Source organism: Budorcas taxicolor, chromosome 8 (assembly GCF_023091745.1).
Source record: "Budorcas taxicolor isolate Tak-1 chromosome 8, Takin1.1, whole genome shotgun sequence".
Lineage (NCBI taxonomy): Eukaryota > Metazoa > Chordata > Mammalia > Artiodactyla > Bovidae > Budorcas > Budorcas taxicolor.
In genome coordinates, this window is record NC_068917.1 from 72,152,885 (window position 1) to 72,168,273 (window position 15,389).

The 15,389-nt window shown below is 56.6% G+C and overlaps 1 protein-coding gene across 1 annotated transcript; it reads right to left on the bottom strand.

Moving 5' to 3' along the window:
- Positions 1 to 6,629: 6,629 nt before the first annotated feature.
- REEP4 (receptor accessory protein 4) lies at positions 6,630 to 10,307 on the bottom strand. The gene is made up of 9 exons (XM_052645087.1): positions 10,268 to 10,307; positions 9,807 to 9,994; positions 8,930 to 9,002; positions 8,475 to 8,551; positions 8,264 to 8,384; positions 7,733 to 7,846; positions 7,194 to 7,329; positions 6,895 to 7,049; positions 6,630 to 6,799 (listed from the first exon to the last, which is right to left on the bottom strand). The coding sequence occupies exons 2-9, from the start codon at positions 9,836 to 9,838 to the stop codon at positions 6,734 to 6,736; spliced, it is 774 nt and encodes a 257-aa protein (XP_052501047.1). The 5' UTR covers positions 9,839 to 9,994; positions 10,268 to 10,307; the 3' UTR covers positions 6,630 to 6,733.
- Positions 10,308 to 15,389: the final 5,082 nt, after the last annotated feature.

Below are 15,389 nucleotides of genomic sequence, written 5' to 3' on the forward strand. Positions count from 1 at the left end.
GGCCCGGCCCCGGAGCCTGGCAGGCGGGCAGCACCCCCACTATAGGTGCCAAGCCCGGGAACTGGAGCAAAGGGCGGGAGGGGCCGGTCCAGGCCACCGATGGGGCGGGGTGCCCCCAGGGGTGCCAGGGCAGGGCGGCTGGGAGGGGTCAGTGCCAGAGCTGGCAGGGGCAGTCGAGTTCTCACGGGTCAGTGATGGGCGCTCTGACCCACGCCAGCCACCCCGTGCCTCCTGGACCACTGGCTCCTGGTCGTCTCCAGCTCTGGCACACAGGCACACTCGCTGGCCCCACTCTGCCCAGCCTGGTCCTCATCTGGCCAAGCTGCTGTCCACCATTCCAGACCCAAGCCCCCTTCCAAGGGGGTGTCCTGCACTAGCCGTGCTAGAAGGGTCTAGACTCTATTCTGTTCTTGGTCTAAGGGTCCCAGTTTCATCCGTTGCCCAAAGAAGTGGGACCAGATGCCCTCCCACCCTGTGTTCTGGGGGTCGGCCTCTGGCCTGGGATCCCAGTGTCTCCAGGCCCAGGACTGGAGAGGAGCCCATGGGAGTGGCTCCTGGGAGGGAGCAGAGAGGAGGAGAGGAAATGGGAATGCAAGGCACCCTCCACCCGAGGAAGCATCCCAGCTCCTCTGCGGGGGTGGTTCCAGAGCACAGACACAAACAGACAGATTCAAACACACAGAGACAGATTCAGACACACACAGAAACCCACACGCCCAACAGGCGCTTCCCTTCCCCTGGGGCACCCACCACCCACCCCGTACAACTCCCCTGCCTCCTTGTGGAAGCCATCCTTGGCCTGCCTTTACCCAGCCTGGGATATGGGCAGTGCCACCCCACCCACCCCCAATCCATTGAAGGGATGAGTTCACGGATGTGGCCAGCCTTGTCCCAGGTCACTGCACCATTCCTGGAGAAGGGCGCCATGAAAGGCCTGAAGGGAGCCTTCCTCGAGAGGCCAGAGGGGAGGCAGGGATCCTTGGACCAGCTGAGAAGAGGAGGGGTCCTGAGGAGAGGAGGCTTGAAGGGGTCAGCACCAGGCACGACTTAGGTCATGTCGGCATAGATTCTCCGGCCTTTTGCCTCCCTCCAGAGGCTGGCTGGTAGGGGTTGTTTACATGACTGAGTTGTTAACACTCCCTTCCTCCCCTGGCTCCCCTGAGGGGTGGCCTGGACCTGAGTGTGCCCGGGGAAGTGATCACGGAGGGTCTAACCCAGATTGCAGTCCCAAGGCCCCCAAGCCCTATCCTCCCATTCCTAGGCTGGTTCCAGGATGCGGATGGGGGCCGGGGTGTGCCCATGGTCCCCCATTTGTGTCCTCTGGCAGCCGAAGCTTGTGGGAGAGTCCGGGTGAGAGTCCAGGGGGAGAATCCTGGGGCTCGAGGCCTAGAAGAGGCTGGGCTGGCCAGGGTGGGAGTCTGGGCTGTCCGGGGCCCTGAGGGCCGGTCACTGTCATGCCCCAAGGGGAGGGGGACTGTCCTAGGGGAGTGGAACAGACACCCATCCCACCCCATTTGCCAGTCTCTCGGGTCACTGGACTAGACCAGGACTCTCAGGACAGGCTCCTAAAAATGCCCAGGGGGTTGTGGGGGGGGGGGGGGAAGGGGGCGAGAAGGAGCCCCTTTCCACCCTCACCAGTTTTCCATCCTGCTCCATAGCCCATGCCACAGGCCCAGAGCCCTTGTAGCCGGCTGTTCTGTGCCTGAGGACAGAGCAGGTCTGAGGAGACACACAAAGACACAAACACAGAAGGAAAGCCACGCAACGTGGGGACACAACGCCGGCTCCGGCTCCGTGGACAAAGGCGAGCTGACCAACACCCTCCCCCCACGAGTAGGCCGCTCCTGCCCCGCGCCGACCCCTGGAGAGCACACACACTCACACACACACACTGAGACACACGTTCCCGCTGACACGCGCAGCAGCACTCACAAGCCAGCTGACCTCACGCTGTCCCCAGAGCCCCTTACCTGGGCAAGCACAAGTGCCCCTCGGGCGGAGCAGCCCCCTGCCCAGGGGAGGGCAGCAGGCGGGGGCGGGGGAAGGAGCCCCGGAGAGTCAGGCCAAGCTGCCACTAATCCGGGCGGGGAGAGGGGGGGCACCCACGTCAGAGCGGGGACTGCCGGGTGGAGGGCATCTCAGGACATCCCCTCCCACACACGCGGCCGTCTGGGCACCTAGCCCTGCTTCCCCAGCCCCTCCATCCTTCAGACAGCTGAGGCCGGCCTCCCCCCCAACCCCCCATCCTTGTGGCAACGCCTGGGGCGGGGGCAGGGGGGAGGGGGAATACCGGGGAGATTTCTCCCAGGACGCTGGGGGTGGGGCGGAGGAAGGGAAGTGTGGAGATGCTTTGGGAGCCAGGAGGAAGCCCTGTGGCCGATGCCCCCTCCCCTCTGACCCACCCACGCACCCACATCTCTACCTATTTCCTCTTCTACCTCCCCAGTGCCCCTCCCCCCTCAACCTTCCCTCTCCTGCAGTCTAGCCACCCCGTAGAGAAAGCCACCTCATGTTGCCCCAGACTCACTCAGGACCTTCTGCCTAGCAACCCAGCTCTGGTCCCCCACCCTGGGATTTCCCAAGCAGGGCATCATCCTCTTGCCCAGGCTTCTGCCCCTACCCAGCTACGGGGCATCCCTGATACTCTGCAGGCAGTGGTGGGGTGGGGACAAGGGATGACTGCCTAAGAGTTGTCTCCTCAACCCTTTCAAGGGTGGGGCCGTGTCAGCCAGGACTCCCCAACTCAGCCTGGGCCCAGGCTGTGTTGAAACAAGAGGCTAACCACGCTGCCGCTGCCCACAGTAACACTGAAAAATGCACCAGTGAGGCCGGGGCACCTGGAGGCCAGAGGTGGGGAAGGGGGACCAGGATCCAGAGGAGCCAAAGAGGCAAGGAGAGAAAGGAGCTGCCTGAAAGGTCCAATGGACTGTGGGCGTGGGAGGGGGGTGCTGTAGGGAGGAGGGAGTAGGAAGATCTGAAAATGAAGGACCACTAGGGAACTTGGAAGCATTGGGGGGCATCCCTCAGAAGCAGGCCAGGTGGATGGGGAGGCCGGAGTGAGCTCAAACCAAGCAGGGCTGGTACCTGGGCCAAGCAGAGGTGTGTGCTTCTAAGGGGACTGGCCTAAGCTCTTTATCTCTGTACTGATGCCCGTGGCAGCAGAACCTGGCCCATCTGTGCTCCAGGCCAGTTGGAATTCTGGCCAGCTCTGATTCTGCCTGGGGAGGCAGTGGGCACACTTGTGGGTAATGGGGATGGGGGTGTGGGCAGGCCAGGGCACAGCCCAACCTTCCCCAAGGGGCCAGGCCAGAGAGGTGGCGGGTTGGGCTAGGAACCCCATGCAGAGGGAAAGGATGCCAGGCAGGTGTCTCAGTGATTCTCAGAGGGAAGCCCAGTCTGCATCCAGTGCTGCAGTCTCAGTGTCACACGTGCTGGTCGAGAACTTGGATTTCTCCTTGCCCCTTCCCCTCTGGCCCCAGGAGGTCTTGGAACCCATACAACTGCAGCAGACATTCACCAAACATGTATTACAGAGACTCGGGCATTTTCAAGGCTCTGTGATGGGCACCCAGGAGATTCATAATACAAAAATGAACATACAAGCTTCCCTGGCGTCGAGGAGCTTCTGCTCCCTTGATGCTTGTTCTTTTACCAGCAAACATTTGCTGAAACCTCTCAGGTGTCAGGCCCTATGCTGGGTGCTGTGGGTGAAGACTGGGGTCAGGCATGTTAACAGACTATTAAAGGGTTTCTGGTCCCAGGCTGGGAAAGTCAGGGGAATGTCACAGAGGGGGCAATGCTGAGCTCAGATGAGAGAACAAGTATTTCACCATGAACCACAATATGTCACCTGCTCTAACCACTGTTTGCTCCAGGACAGGATACAGAAGTAAGATGTAGATCTGTTCATTATGAAGCCACAGTGCAGTGTGGGAGGTGGTCTGGATGAGCAATCAACCCCAAGGGGACATGGGGAAGACTCACAGAGGGCTTCCTGGAGGAGGTGATGTTTGAGTAAAGTTCAAAGGGTAAATAGGAATAGGACAGAGCACAGGGGGTGGGGGAGGGTGGAGAGGGGGACAAGGAAAGAGCCTGGAGTCATGAGTCCAGATTGATAAGGTGGGGAACAAGAAGCTATTGGCATCTGGATGGGCAGGAAGCAGAGCAGGCAAGGAGCATGCAAGCACAGCCCAGAAGAGGGTGAACTGGCCAGAGATCAGGAGCTTCACAAGGGCCTAGAGTCAAGGAAGGCTTTTAGGTGACATCTGATCATGAAGAAACACTGTGACAGCCTGGAAGGAAGACCATAGGAAGCACAGGAGATTCATAGAGCGGAGCAAAGGCCTAGAGGCTGATGCTGGAATGAAAGAGATGCTTCCAGAGACAGAAATAGGAGCAGCGGGGGCAGCCAGGCTAATGGGAAGGCTGGGGCCATCTCTAATTCAGCCCCGGGGCCCTAGTGACCCTGCCACTCACTGTAAGGTACCATCCGAGGAAGGAGGGCAGGCGAAGCCCCACAGCTCCCAGGAAAGCTCCCTTACTGCCACACACTGTCAGCCTCCTGCAGTTGCTCCCTGCTTTGAGTTTTTATTTCATTTTGACAATTTATCACATGCTCTTCTGTTTTGTTCTTTGGGTACGGGGCTGTGGATCCTGCCATTCCACCCCTACCAAAGCAACCTCTGGGCAGACTTGCCTCAGGGATGGTGCTCTGACCCAGGGGCAGCACAATCGTGGAAAATTGCTTTATTTTTCCAAGCCTCATCCTTACATCTGTAAAATGGCTATAACTCCCACCTGACAGTCTTGTCAGGAGGATTTAAGGAAATCACCTCTTTAAAATGCACAAGGTCCAGGACACAATCAGTATTTCATCTCTACTAGTTTCCTTCTCCTTTTCTCCCTGGCAAGAAACTTTCTCATTTACTCTCGTTCTGCACAGTGGTTAAGAATGCTGACTCTGGGGTCAGACTACCTGGTTTCCAAGCCCAACTTTGCCACTTACTAGCTGTGTGACCTCAGGCAAAAAACTTGCCCTCTCGGTCCCTGTTTTCCCTTTTGTGAAATGGAGATTATAATAATAGTAACTGCTCTGTAAAGATTGTTGTGAGGAATAAATTAATACCCGTTGGGGGCTCAGAGCAGCCCCTCCTGGGGCAGCCATAGTCTAGATGCTAGCTATTACTAGACTTTGCACCCCAAGTTTCTTGAAATATGCCTGGTACCTGGCAGATGCTCAATAAAGACTTTTTGAATGAATAAATGAAGAGATAAGGCAACCCCATGATGCAAGGGAACATCAAGATAGGAAATCACTGAACACCAATCTGTGAGGAGCTAAGCCACCCAGCAGATTAAGTACCTCTCCCGAATAAACCCGGATAATCCCCACACCAAGAGTTAATCCACACTCCTCAGGTCACTCTGGGTGACTACCCCATATCCCCTCTTCCCACCTGACACTCTCCCCCATCTCTCGACTTAATCAAAGGTGGGAAAGGACAGCAGGCGTATGGGTGGGAGAGGGGAGCAGCCCTAGGACACTACAATAAGACCAGGGCAGGAGAGGGCAGGGCTGGGCACTGGCTGCCCCAGGGATTAAAGGATGAAGTAGAGCCAGCAGACAGCCTGGGTCGCAGAAGAGATTCGAGGATGGGGCAGGCTGAAGACCAATGACCACAAGCAGCAGGGAGGGCCTTTGGAGGCAGAGCCAGGGTTCTTGGATCAGCCCTCCAGCCATCCAGCGGCCACGCCCCTGCAGGGGCAAGGCTCTGCTCAGCCTCCAAGCCCCGCCCTCCTTGACCTGGACGCTGAGGGCAAACCAGACTCTGGCAGCTGCTGCCCCCCCGTGGCCACTCCATAGAGGTGCAATGCTCCCACCGTCAACCTGAGGGTTTGCAGACCTAGGCACCCCTGGAGATGCCCAGAGGCCCGGCAGGACCTTGGAGGAAATCGGCCTCCCCAGGCCTTATCTGGCATAGCTCAAGTTAATCCCCTGTGAGATTATCGTGCTACCTGAGGTCCCCACCTTCACTCCCACTGGTTTCTACTTCCCATGAAGGTCCGCTTCCATCTTCTCCTGACTGCTTTGTTAGACTGTCCCCTTCCAGGGCTGTCCCCCAACTCTCCTATCTCTGCGGTCCCCAGGAGCTTTCTGTAACAGTATTTTCCACATCACAACTATCTGTCAATGGCCATCTGGCCCTACTGTAGTCTCAGGCCTTTCAGCACTGGTCCTAGGCCGACTGGCCTGTGGCAGGCTGTTTAATAACATGTGCTGTGAGGACAAGGACTACAAACCAGAAGAGATGGAGCACTTTTATGAGTTTATTTATCAAAACTTCCACAAACCCAGCCTCATTCATCAACACAAACCGTACAATGAGCAACCCCCCGCAACCCCACACACACACAGGCCTTGGAAAAGGCTGTCAAGTACTTTAAAGGACAGGAAGGAAGGAACAGAGCTGGGTGACCTTTGGGTTTCATTTTCCAGGGGTCTGGGGAGGGCTCTGGTCCCACATCTGGGAAGGTAGAAGGGCGAGGAAGGCAATAAATAGAACCGTAAGCCCAGCCTGCTTTGGTACATTGTGGGTGCTGCCCTGCACGTGGCCAGGAACCATCAGCAAGAGCCAGGAGGGCCAGGAGGGCTGCTGGTATGGCCAGAGGTCCCTCGGAAGGGCCCCAGCACCCCGAAGGGCAAGAGGTAAGACCCGGCCTGGCTCTGCAGACCCTAGCTGTCCATGTCTGAGGGTGCGGTCTTTTTCCTCGTCCGAACCTTCAGGGAGCGCGAGGTGCCCTGTTGGGGGAGAGGAGGCAGGCACATTGTGAACAGTCGGGGCTGCGGCAGCAGTAAGGACAGCCCCCTTCCCTCGTGCCTGCCTCACCACCGACCTCCCGGGCCAGAGGCTTCCTCTTGATCACACGCAGACTCTGGCTGCGGCCCAGCGGCTTCTCTCGGGGCCGGGCTGGTGGCTGGGGGACCACTTCTGTGTCGGACCAACACTCATTATCGGTGTCACTGTCTCGCAGGCCCCCTGCCCGGTACCCTGTGTGGAGGAGAAGGAGCCAGGAGGCAAAGCTAGGCATTTGCCAGGGCTGGGGGCAGACTGAGCCAGGCCTTCCTCCGCCCCAGGGGAGGAAACCATTCCTCTCTCTGGGGGGCAGAGTTTCGGGTCCCTCTGCCCACTCACCGATAGGTGGCCTGTGGCGGGGTACCTGGTCCTCCAGGTAGAGGGGATCCTGGTAGGTGGGGGCGGGGCCATCAGGGATCGTGCGCAGGTCCTGCATGGAGAAGCTCCGCAGCCTCCCGGCCAGTGCACCCTGACTCTGCAAGGGAGCAGGAGCAGCTGCACCACCTGATAGAGGGGGCAGGGCTTCAGGCAGAAGGGGCCTCAGGCAGGGGAGCTGCCCAGGGAAATCAAGGCTGACCTGCGAGCAATCCCTGGGGCACAGGCCCAAAGGCAACATGGCAACCCTTCTAGTCCTGTGCCGGGGTGCCAACAGCAAGGTTGGGCCCAGAGACAAGGAGCAGTGGCTCACAGTCAACGTTAGAGCGAGAGAGTCTGAACTTCAGCTCCATGCTCCCGCCAACACCGCAACCTGTCACCTCTCACCCCGGCTCCCTGGCATGGACAGCTGCTATCCCTTGGCTCCCTGACTGAGAGTTGGACCCGCCCAAAGGGCCCTGGGGGTGGGCGTAGGGCTGTTGGAAGGCTGGGGCCCAGGGCACCTTGGTAGCAGCCTGCACAGCAGCAGAGGCGGCAATGTTGAGGCCCCGCTTCCCAAAGCTGAGCACCGTCTCGTAGCTGCGCTCCTTGGCTTGCACAATGTAGGTGTCGATTTCCTGCAGATGATATGTTGGGGAGGAAAGCTCAGGCGGACCGTCCGGGTCACTCCTGTACAGACCCAGAGAAACCACTGAGAGTCATGCCTCCTGGTCCACCCCATCCACAGAGCAAAGGGCTCCCCACCCACTCACCCATTCCTCCACCTCAATGATCCACCACGCTCCAGGCTCCCCACACCATCCCCAAACCAGCTTCCAGCTGATGTTTTACACCCTCCAAAGATCATTCACCTGTGCACCCATTTGATTAGTCCAGAAGAGGAAGAAGGCAAGGCTCTGTCAAGGTCCCACAGTTCAACAGCAGTAGGACTGAGATTAGAGCCCAGATGTCGCCCAGTGTCTCAGGCCCCAAATCCAGGGCTCCTCCCCTTGCACCCACCCCTACGCTGCCCACCCTGCCTCCCCCTGGGGTACCTTCTCATGGCGAGATAAGGATGGGTGGACAAACTTTCGGTAAAGCATGCTGGCCCCCCTGGTGTAGGGCGAAAGCAGCCACAGCACAAACGCCATCTTGATCTCGTAGTAGAAAGGGAACCTGTGAGAGCAGAGGGGCAAGGTCCACCAGGGAGCCAGGCCAGGGAGAGCCAGCCCCTCCCCGCAGCCCACAGAACCCCGGTGCCCGTACCAGGAAATAAAGATGTCCGTGAAGGTCTCCACCGCCATGAAGAGCGCAAAGACGATCCAGTACATCATCCATCGGACCTGGATAGGGTGAGGCGGGGGAGAGGTCAGGAGCCAGAAGCTGAACCGGCAATACCAACTCTCCTGTCCTGGGCTGACCCAGTCCAGAGATTCCAGAAAGCCCTTCCCACTGCATTCCCCTGGCACTTGGCTGGCCTTACAGAATTGCCTCTGAGAAACTGCCACTCATTCCTGTACCCACCCTCAATCAGCTTCACCCACAAGATCTTACAAAGAACCCCAACAGCCCACCCTCCATTCACGCCCATGCTGCTTCAGGATATCCCACCAGATTATACCCCTGAAAAAGAGGGAGCCCAGCTTGGACCCCACACACCTCGCCAAATCCTACCACACCCCCCTCCTGGGCTGAGCCCTCCTGCCCACCCCCACACTCACATATTCACGAATGTTCTTGGTCTTCACAGCCTTGTAGGAAGCATAAGCTGGGTACAGCATCCCAAACACCAGCCTGAAGAGCAGCTCCCAAAACAAAGGAGAAGTGTGAGGGGCACCATTCCCCACCCCCTGCCAGGTGGCCGCCTCCCAGGTTCAGGGCGGCAGTACCTGCCCTGTTCTTCCCGCTTGGCTTGCACAACCTGTGCCTGAGTCAGTGCCCTGGAGGCCACCTCCCTACCCTGCTGTTTACAAACACCCCAAGCCTGCTCAGGCCTGCAAAAGTGGCCCATGGGTGCATGATGCAGGGAGAGCACAAGGTGGGTGGGAAGCAGGCTTTGGAGCTGTGAGAACACCAGGCTGATTGCTCTCCTGGACGTGCCATCAGGCGCAGGGCCATCAGATCCAGCAGTGCCAGGTTGCAGACAGAGATATTTCAGCCAGGTGCTAGAGTACCGAAAGGTGACAAGTAGGACTGAGTGGGGAGGCTGAGGCCAGGATGGTGAGTCACGTGAATGACTACTCAGTTGGGAAGCGCCCACAACGTGCCACATCTTGTGTCTGCCAAGGGGCTGCTGGCCGGCCTGTGGTCCTCTCTCTCCCACGCACCTGCCTGCACAGTGTGTCTGACTGCAAGGGGTTTCGCCTGGGCGTCAGCCAAGTAGGCTTGAGGGTGGGGGTACCAGCGCGCCCCACCCCCCCACCCCCGCATGCCTTGTGCAGGTTCACAAATCCGTTAACCCCTGCAGTGAATGTTGGAAGGAGGGAAAATGTGTAAGGGAGCTCAGAAAGCCCCCTTTCCACCTGACAGTCCCAGCTTCCACCCCAGGGGCGGGTTGAAACCCAGGGACAGAGGGAGTATTAGAACGGCCATACTCACACCACCAGGCGACAGATCATCCACGACACCATTCTGCAGCCTTGGGAAGGAAGGGCGATCCCTCCAGGAAGACGACCAGAGAGAGGAACGCGTACGCCACGGTGGAGGTGCAGGAACCACAGGGGCACTAGGGTTGCCCCTTTGTGGAGGCGGAGCCTGCCGCTCACTAACTCCTCGGTGCGGAGAGCCTAAAGAAAGGGGAGATGAGCGGGCCGGGGCTGGCAGGACCGACTCGGGAGCCGGTACCCGCCAGCGCGCTCCTTCGCCCCGCCGCGCCGCTCTGACAGTTACAGCCCTGACCCGCACTTCCTGCTCCGGAGAACGAAGCGTTCGGCCCTTGCCAGGGGCACCGCGAGTCCCGGGCCAAGGGTGGCTGGTCGCAGCCTGCGCTCGTGCAGGTCCCCGGGACCTCAGTGCGCCGGGCCACCGGCACCGGCTTCGGGGCGGAGTTTGCAACTCACTTGAAAGTTGCACGGAACTGGGCGCTGCCCAACCCCAGGTCTCCGGTGCGGGGCGCAGGCGCAGAGAGGCTCCGAAGGGGGCGGGGCGAGGCCAGGGAGGCGAGAGGCCTGCCACTTAAAGTGGCGATGCTCAGCCGTCTCGCGGCTGGGGCCCGTAGGTTGGAGTAGCCCTCGAAATGGGACATTTGGAGGTGGGAAGCGGAAACAAAAAGGTGGGCCCGGGGGAGGAGGAAACGAAGGAAATTCGGAGTCTTGACTTTTCGGGGCTCTTTACTGGCTCCCCTCTTTTACCTCGTTTTCCCGCCCTCTGTAAGATGGGAATGGGCGTGAGATGGGTGGAGGTCCCGGGATAGAGGCTCAGTCGAGAACTAAAGGAGGTTTGGCTGAGCGCCGGCAAATCTCGCTCTTACAAGCACTAGGTCAGGAGATGGATAAGCGCTTCAAAGGTGCTGAGGTGACCTAGACGGAAAGCGGAGAAGACGAGGAGAGGGAATCTGAGGGACTCATCACCCCCATCCCAACTCACCCTGAAGGGTGGGCTGCAGGAGTTGACTTCTCCCACGTCCCTGGGCAGGCAGATTTGAGAAATTCTGGGTGAAGTCCTCAATCCATCTTCCCCCAAAGTTTGAAATGCCACCTATTTTCGTGAGTCAAGAGCACAGATATCCCTGAGAGCTTTAGTATCAAGAATCGCCACTTTGTAGTGCATTTTTGAGCACAAGGTTTGAACTTTACAAGACCCCTTTTTACCATTTAGGAAGTAGGCTCAATGGTGGAAAGTAACTTGCTCAAGGGCACCTGATGGTGTTTGACGGTGGACTATAAACAAGTGTTTGGCTCAGCCTTCTTTTGAGGGCAGCTCTAAGAAGGGACAGGTAATGGGAAAGCTCCTCTAGGAGGAAGGTATGTATCTGCAAGAAGGTGGGAGGCTAAAAGAGAAGACTTGCAACATTGTAACACATATTTTAGTATATATGCCACTCGACTGAGTGATATATATATATGTATATATATAACGAAAGTGGTAGTCACTCAGTCGTGTCCACCTCTTTGTGACCCCATGGACTGTAGCCACCAGGCTCCTCTGTCCATGGAATTCTCCAGGCAAGAATACTGGAGTGGGTAGCCATTCCCTTCTCCAGGGGATCTTCCTGATCGAGGGATTGAACCTGGGTTTCCCTCATTGCCAGCAGATTCTTTACCATCTGAGCCACCAGGGAAGCCATATATCTATTTCTATAAAAATTATTTTTGAAAAATCAAAAGAAGGCAATCTTTGCTGCTTCTACAGCTTTGCAGGTGGGGTTGCATTCTTTGTACCTCTTCTGCTAGGTGCCCCATTCCTCCTTCTGGACATGGGGAGCACATCACCCTCCCCTGACCCAGCACAGCCTCTTCACTGCCTCACGGAGCTAAAGTGAGGATGACAGCTGAGCAGCCCAGAGCTGTGGGGGCAGTTACTACTTTTTATTACAGCCATAGTTAACCCTCGCCATCTTTCAGAAGGACGGAGTAGCTAATGATGGAGGCCAGGGAAAGGAGGCTTCTTGGGAGTAAATAAACACTCAGTGATTATACAGTCATAATTATGATCATCAGTTTTATTGGTACTGCTGAGTGGGAGAGCTTGCAGTGAAACCGGCCCACAGGAGAAACTCCCCCAAGGCCCTGATGCCTCCTTCTCTCCGCCCCCACCTGCTCATGCTTTTTGGAGCTCTCACCTAGACTGGAGGAACAAGAACCATCCAGGGCTAAGGTACTGGCAAGAAGGTCCTGACCACCATGCAACATTGTAACAAAGGTGAAAAATACCCTTGTCTTCTTGGGGTAGAAGGATGTGATTGATCCTCTGGACAGCTCCGGAGGAGCGGGGTGGGGAAGGGCAGAAAAGGGAAAAGACATCGATTCTTCTGGAAGTAAGGCTGCCTGGGCTGACTGTGTGCATGTGAACCTCTAGCAGCCTTCAGTACTTGCTGCAGATCGGCCTCTCCTCCCCTACCCTCAGTGCCTTCCAGAGTCACCTGACCTCAGCATCACAGGCTTCGCTTTACCCCCATTCACTGGAGAGGAGCTCCCCTGTGCCCACTCTAAGCCAACCCAACTGGGACTATCTCTCAAAGGGAGACTCTTGGTCCCAGTGACTGTGCTTGGAAAATGTAAGAGACAATATGCCAGAGGTCTGTGGCTCAAAGCAGAGGTCAGCAGGGAGGGGCGTGAGGCTGACAGCTGAGGGGGGTTACCCTCTTGGGCTTTGGCAGAGTGAGTGGACTCTACCTCTCACGCCCTTTGGTCCTGAGCTGTTGACACAGTCACCTGGTTACATTGGGTTGCTAAGCAGCTCTCTGGACATACAGATGACCTGCCCCTGGCAGGTGACCATGCAGGCATACGGTGGATTCCAGCCCTGCCTTGTGCAAAAAGCTGGGCATTCAGGAGGGGGAGTGTCTCTCTTCCCCGGGACGTGCCCTGGTGGGGGGTGGGGAGCAACAGAGTGATGTTTATCTTTCTACTGGGTGACAAAATGCCCACATGTCTAGAAGACTAAACCCACTGTCCCTGGCAACCTCTCCCCTGGCAGAGGATGAGACCCCATTTGAAAAAGTAGGGCAGGCATTCCCAGGACAGTATGGCTGGGGGACCCAAGAGGTCCCCATGCTAAGCCGAGAGCACATGAATGTGGTTTCAGAAGGTGGAAACCCAGACATATCACCTATGCGGTTCCCTGTTGTGAGAACTGGGCATCTGAGGCTAAAGGTAAGATGTAGGGTACAGGGGCTCTGTGAAGATACTGAAGGACAGAGAAGCTTGGCGTGCTGCAGTCCATGGGGTCTCAGAGTCGGACATGACCTAGTGACTAAACAACAACAACAGGGGCTCTGAGACCCAAGACGGGTAGGAATCCTAATCCATAGAAAGCGGGTCTTCTCAAAGATCAGCCTTCTCCCTGCCATTAAACAGTCTTCTGTGAGACACTTGGGTATCTCATAGAGTACTACAACCAAAAAGTCTTAGCTTTGTGCCAGACACATGATTCTAAGGGTCATACATATATTATTGTTGTTCAGTAGCTCAGTTGTGTCCAACTCTTTGCGACCCCATAGACTGCAGCATGCCAGGCTTCTCTGTCCTTCACCATCTCCCAGAGTTTGCTCAAACTCATGTCTATTGAGTCACTGATGCAATCTAACCATCTCATCCTCTGCCGCCCCCTTCTCCTTTTGCCTTTGATCTTTCTCAGCATCAGGGTCTTTTCCAATGAGTTGGCTCTTCACATCAGATGGCCAAAGTACTGGAGCTTCAGCTTCAGCATCAGTCCTTTCAATGAATATTCAGGGTTGATTTCCTTTAGAATTGACTGGTTTGATCTCTTTGCTGCCCAAGGGACTCTCAAGAGTCTTCTCCAGCACCACAATTCAAAAGCATCAATTCTTTCTTGCTTAACTTTCTTTATGGTGCAACTCTCACATCGGTACAAGACTACTGGAAAAACCATCGTTTTGACTATATGGACCTTTGTCAGCAAAGTGATGGCTCTGCTTTTTAATATGCTGTCTAGGTTTGTCATAGCTTTCCTTCCAAGGAACAAGCATCTTTTAACTTCATGGCTGGAGTTACCATCCACAGTGATTTTGGAGCCCAAGAAAATAAAATCTGTCACTGTTTCCATACATACATCAACATATTATAAATCTAATGCATTCAAATCTCACGCTAATCCTGTCAGGTAGGTAGCATGGTTAGCCACATTTTTCAGATGAGGAAACTGAGATTCAGATAGGTGAAGGAACATGCTTGAGACCTCCCAGCTAGTAAGTGGCACAATCAGGATCGGGCAAAGTAGGTTTTATTATCTACTTTACAGAAAGAGACGCTCAGCTGGGGGAAATCAGTCCACTTGCTTGAAATCTCACACCAGGTCTGAGGGTGGCAACCATGATGCATGTTTGTCCAGCAGAGGGGGATGGAGAGGCGACGAACCACTGAGCTTGTCCTTAGCCCTATTGGTTGGACTTGACCTGACCGAGGGACAGACTCTGATCTCAATGGGCCCCAAGACTGTGATCTCCAGGAAGGAACACTTGGCCATGAGTCAGCCCCAGGTGATGGAGACTGGTCACACTGGCCCAGCAGCTGAGTGTCATCAACGTGAACTCCTGACCCCAGCACCAGCTGACCATGGGATGCTTACTCCTTCCGTAGAGGGAGGGGAGCAGGGAGGAAGGGGGTCTGACATCTGATGCTGGCCCCCTCTAAGCATCAGGGACAGAAAACACAGCTTTGTTCTTAAGGAAATAGGAGCTGCAGATCATCGCTATTGGATACCTGAGAGCCATCAGTGGGGTGGGATTTTTATTTGAAACAAGTGAATCAGATCATTGCCCCCACGTGCTTCTTGGGGTGGGATCTTGCTACCTGGGGGCCCTCACACCATTTGGGCACAGGGAAGAGCCTCCCCACCCTGTGCCTCCCCCACCAATTCTGCATCTCAGAGCCTTCTATTCCCAGTGTACAGCAGAGGGCAGCAGAAGCTTGGCTGTCAGGGGCCGCTTCCTCAGGACCCTCCCTCCCTTCCTCTCTCCCCGCTCGAGACTCAGCTTGCACTGAAAGGCAGAGCTCTTGGGGTGTGTCTCTGTGGTTCAGAGGGGTGCCAGGGCCCCCAGGGTGCTCTCCACTCCTGGCACCTGCCCAGATACCTAAGGTGCTTGGCCAGCCCATGGACACATCCAAAGGAGCCCACACAGCACAGGGTCTACGTCCCAAAGGTAGGGCTGAACCCAGAGGGCAGTCAGAGGCAGGGGCAGCTACAGGAAAGAAAAGCAGAAGGCCTGTACCTGGGTGGTCTCCTGTGAGTGAACCAGATTCAGGGTGAGAGAAGGAAACTCCAGTGAGAACAGAGACAGCGCTGGGAAGAAGTCAGGGTCGGCTGTTGTTGTTATTGCTTCAGGCAGAGGGGCTTTGCCCCCCAGGAAGTCCGGCTGGTACCCAGAAGCTGGTACCACCATTCCTGTCTTACCAGACATGGGGTGGGCACACCAGGGGGTGAGTGGAGGAGGACCGGTACTATGTGCCCCTCTAGGAAGAGAGGCAAGGTCACGGAGGAGACCCCCTTCAGGCAGCACTG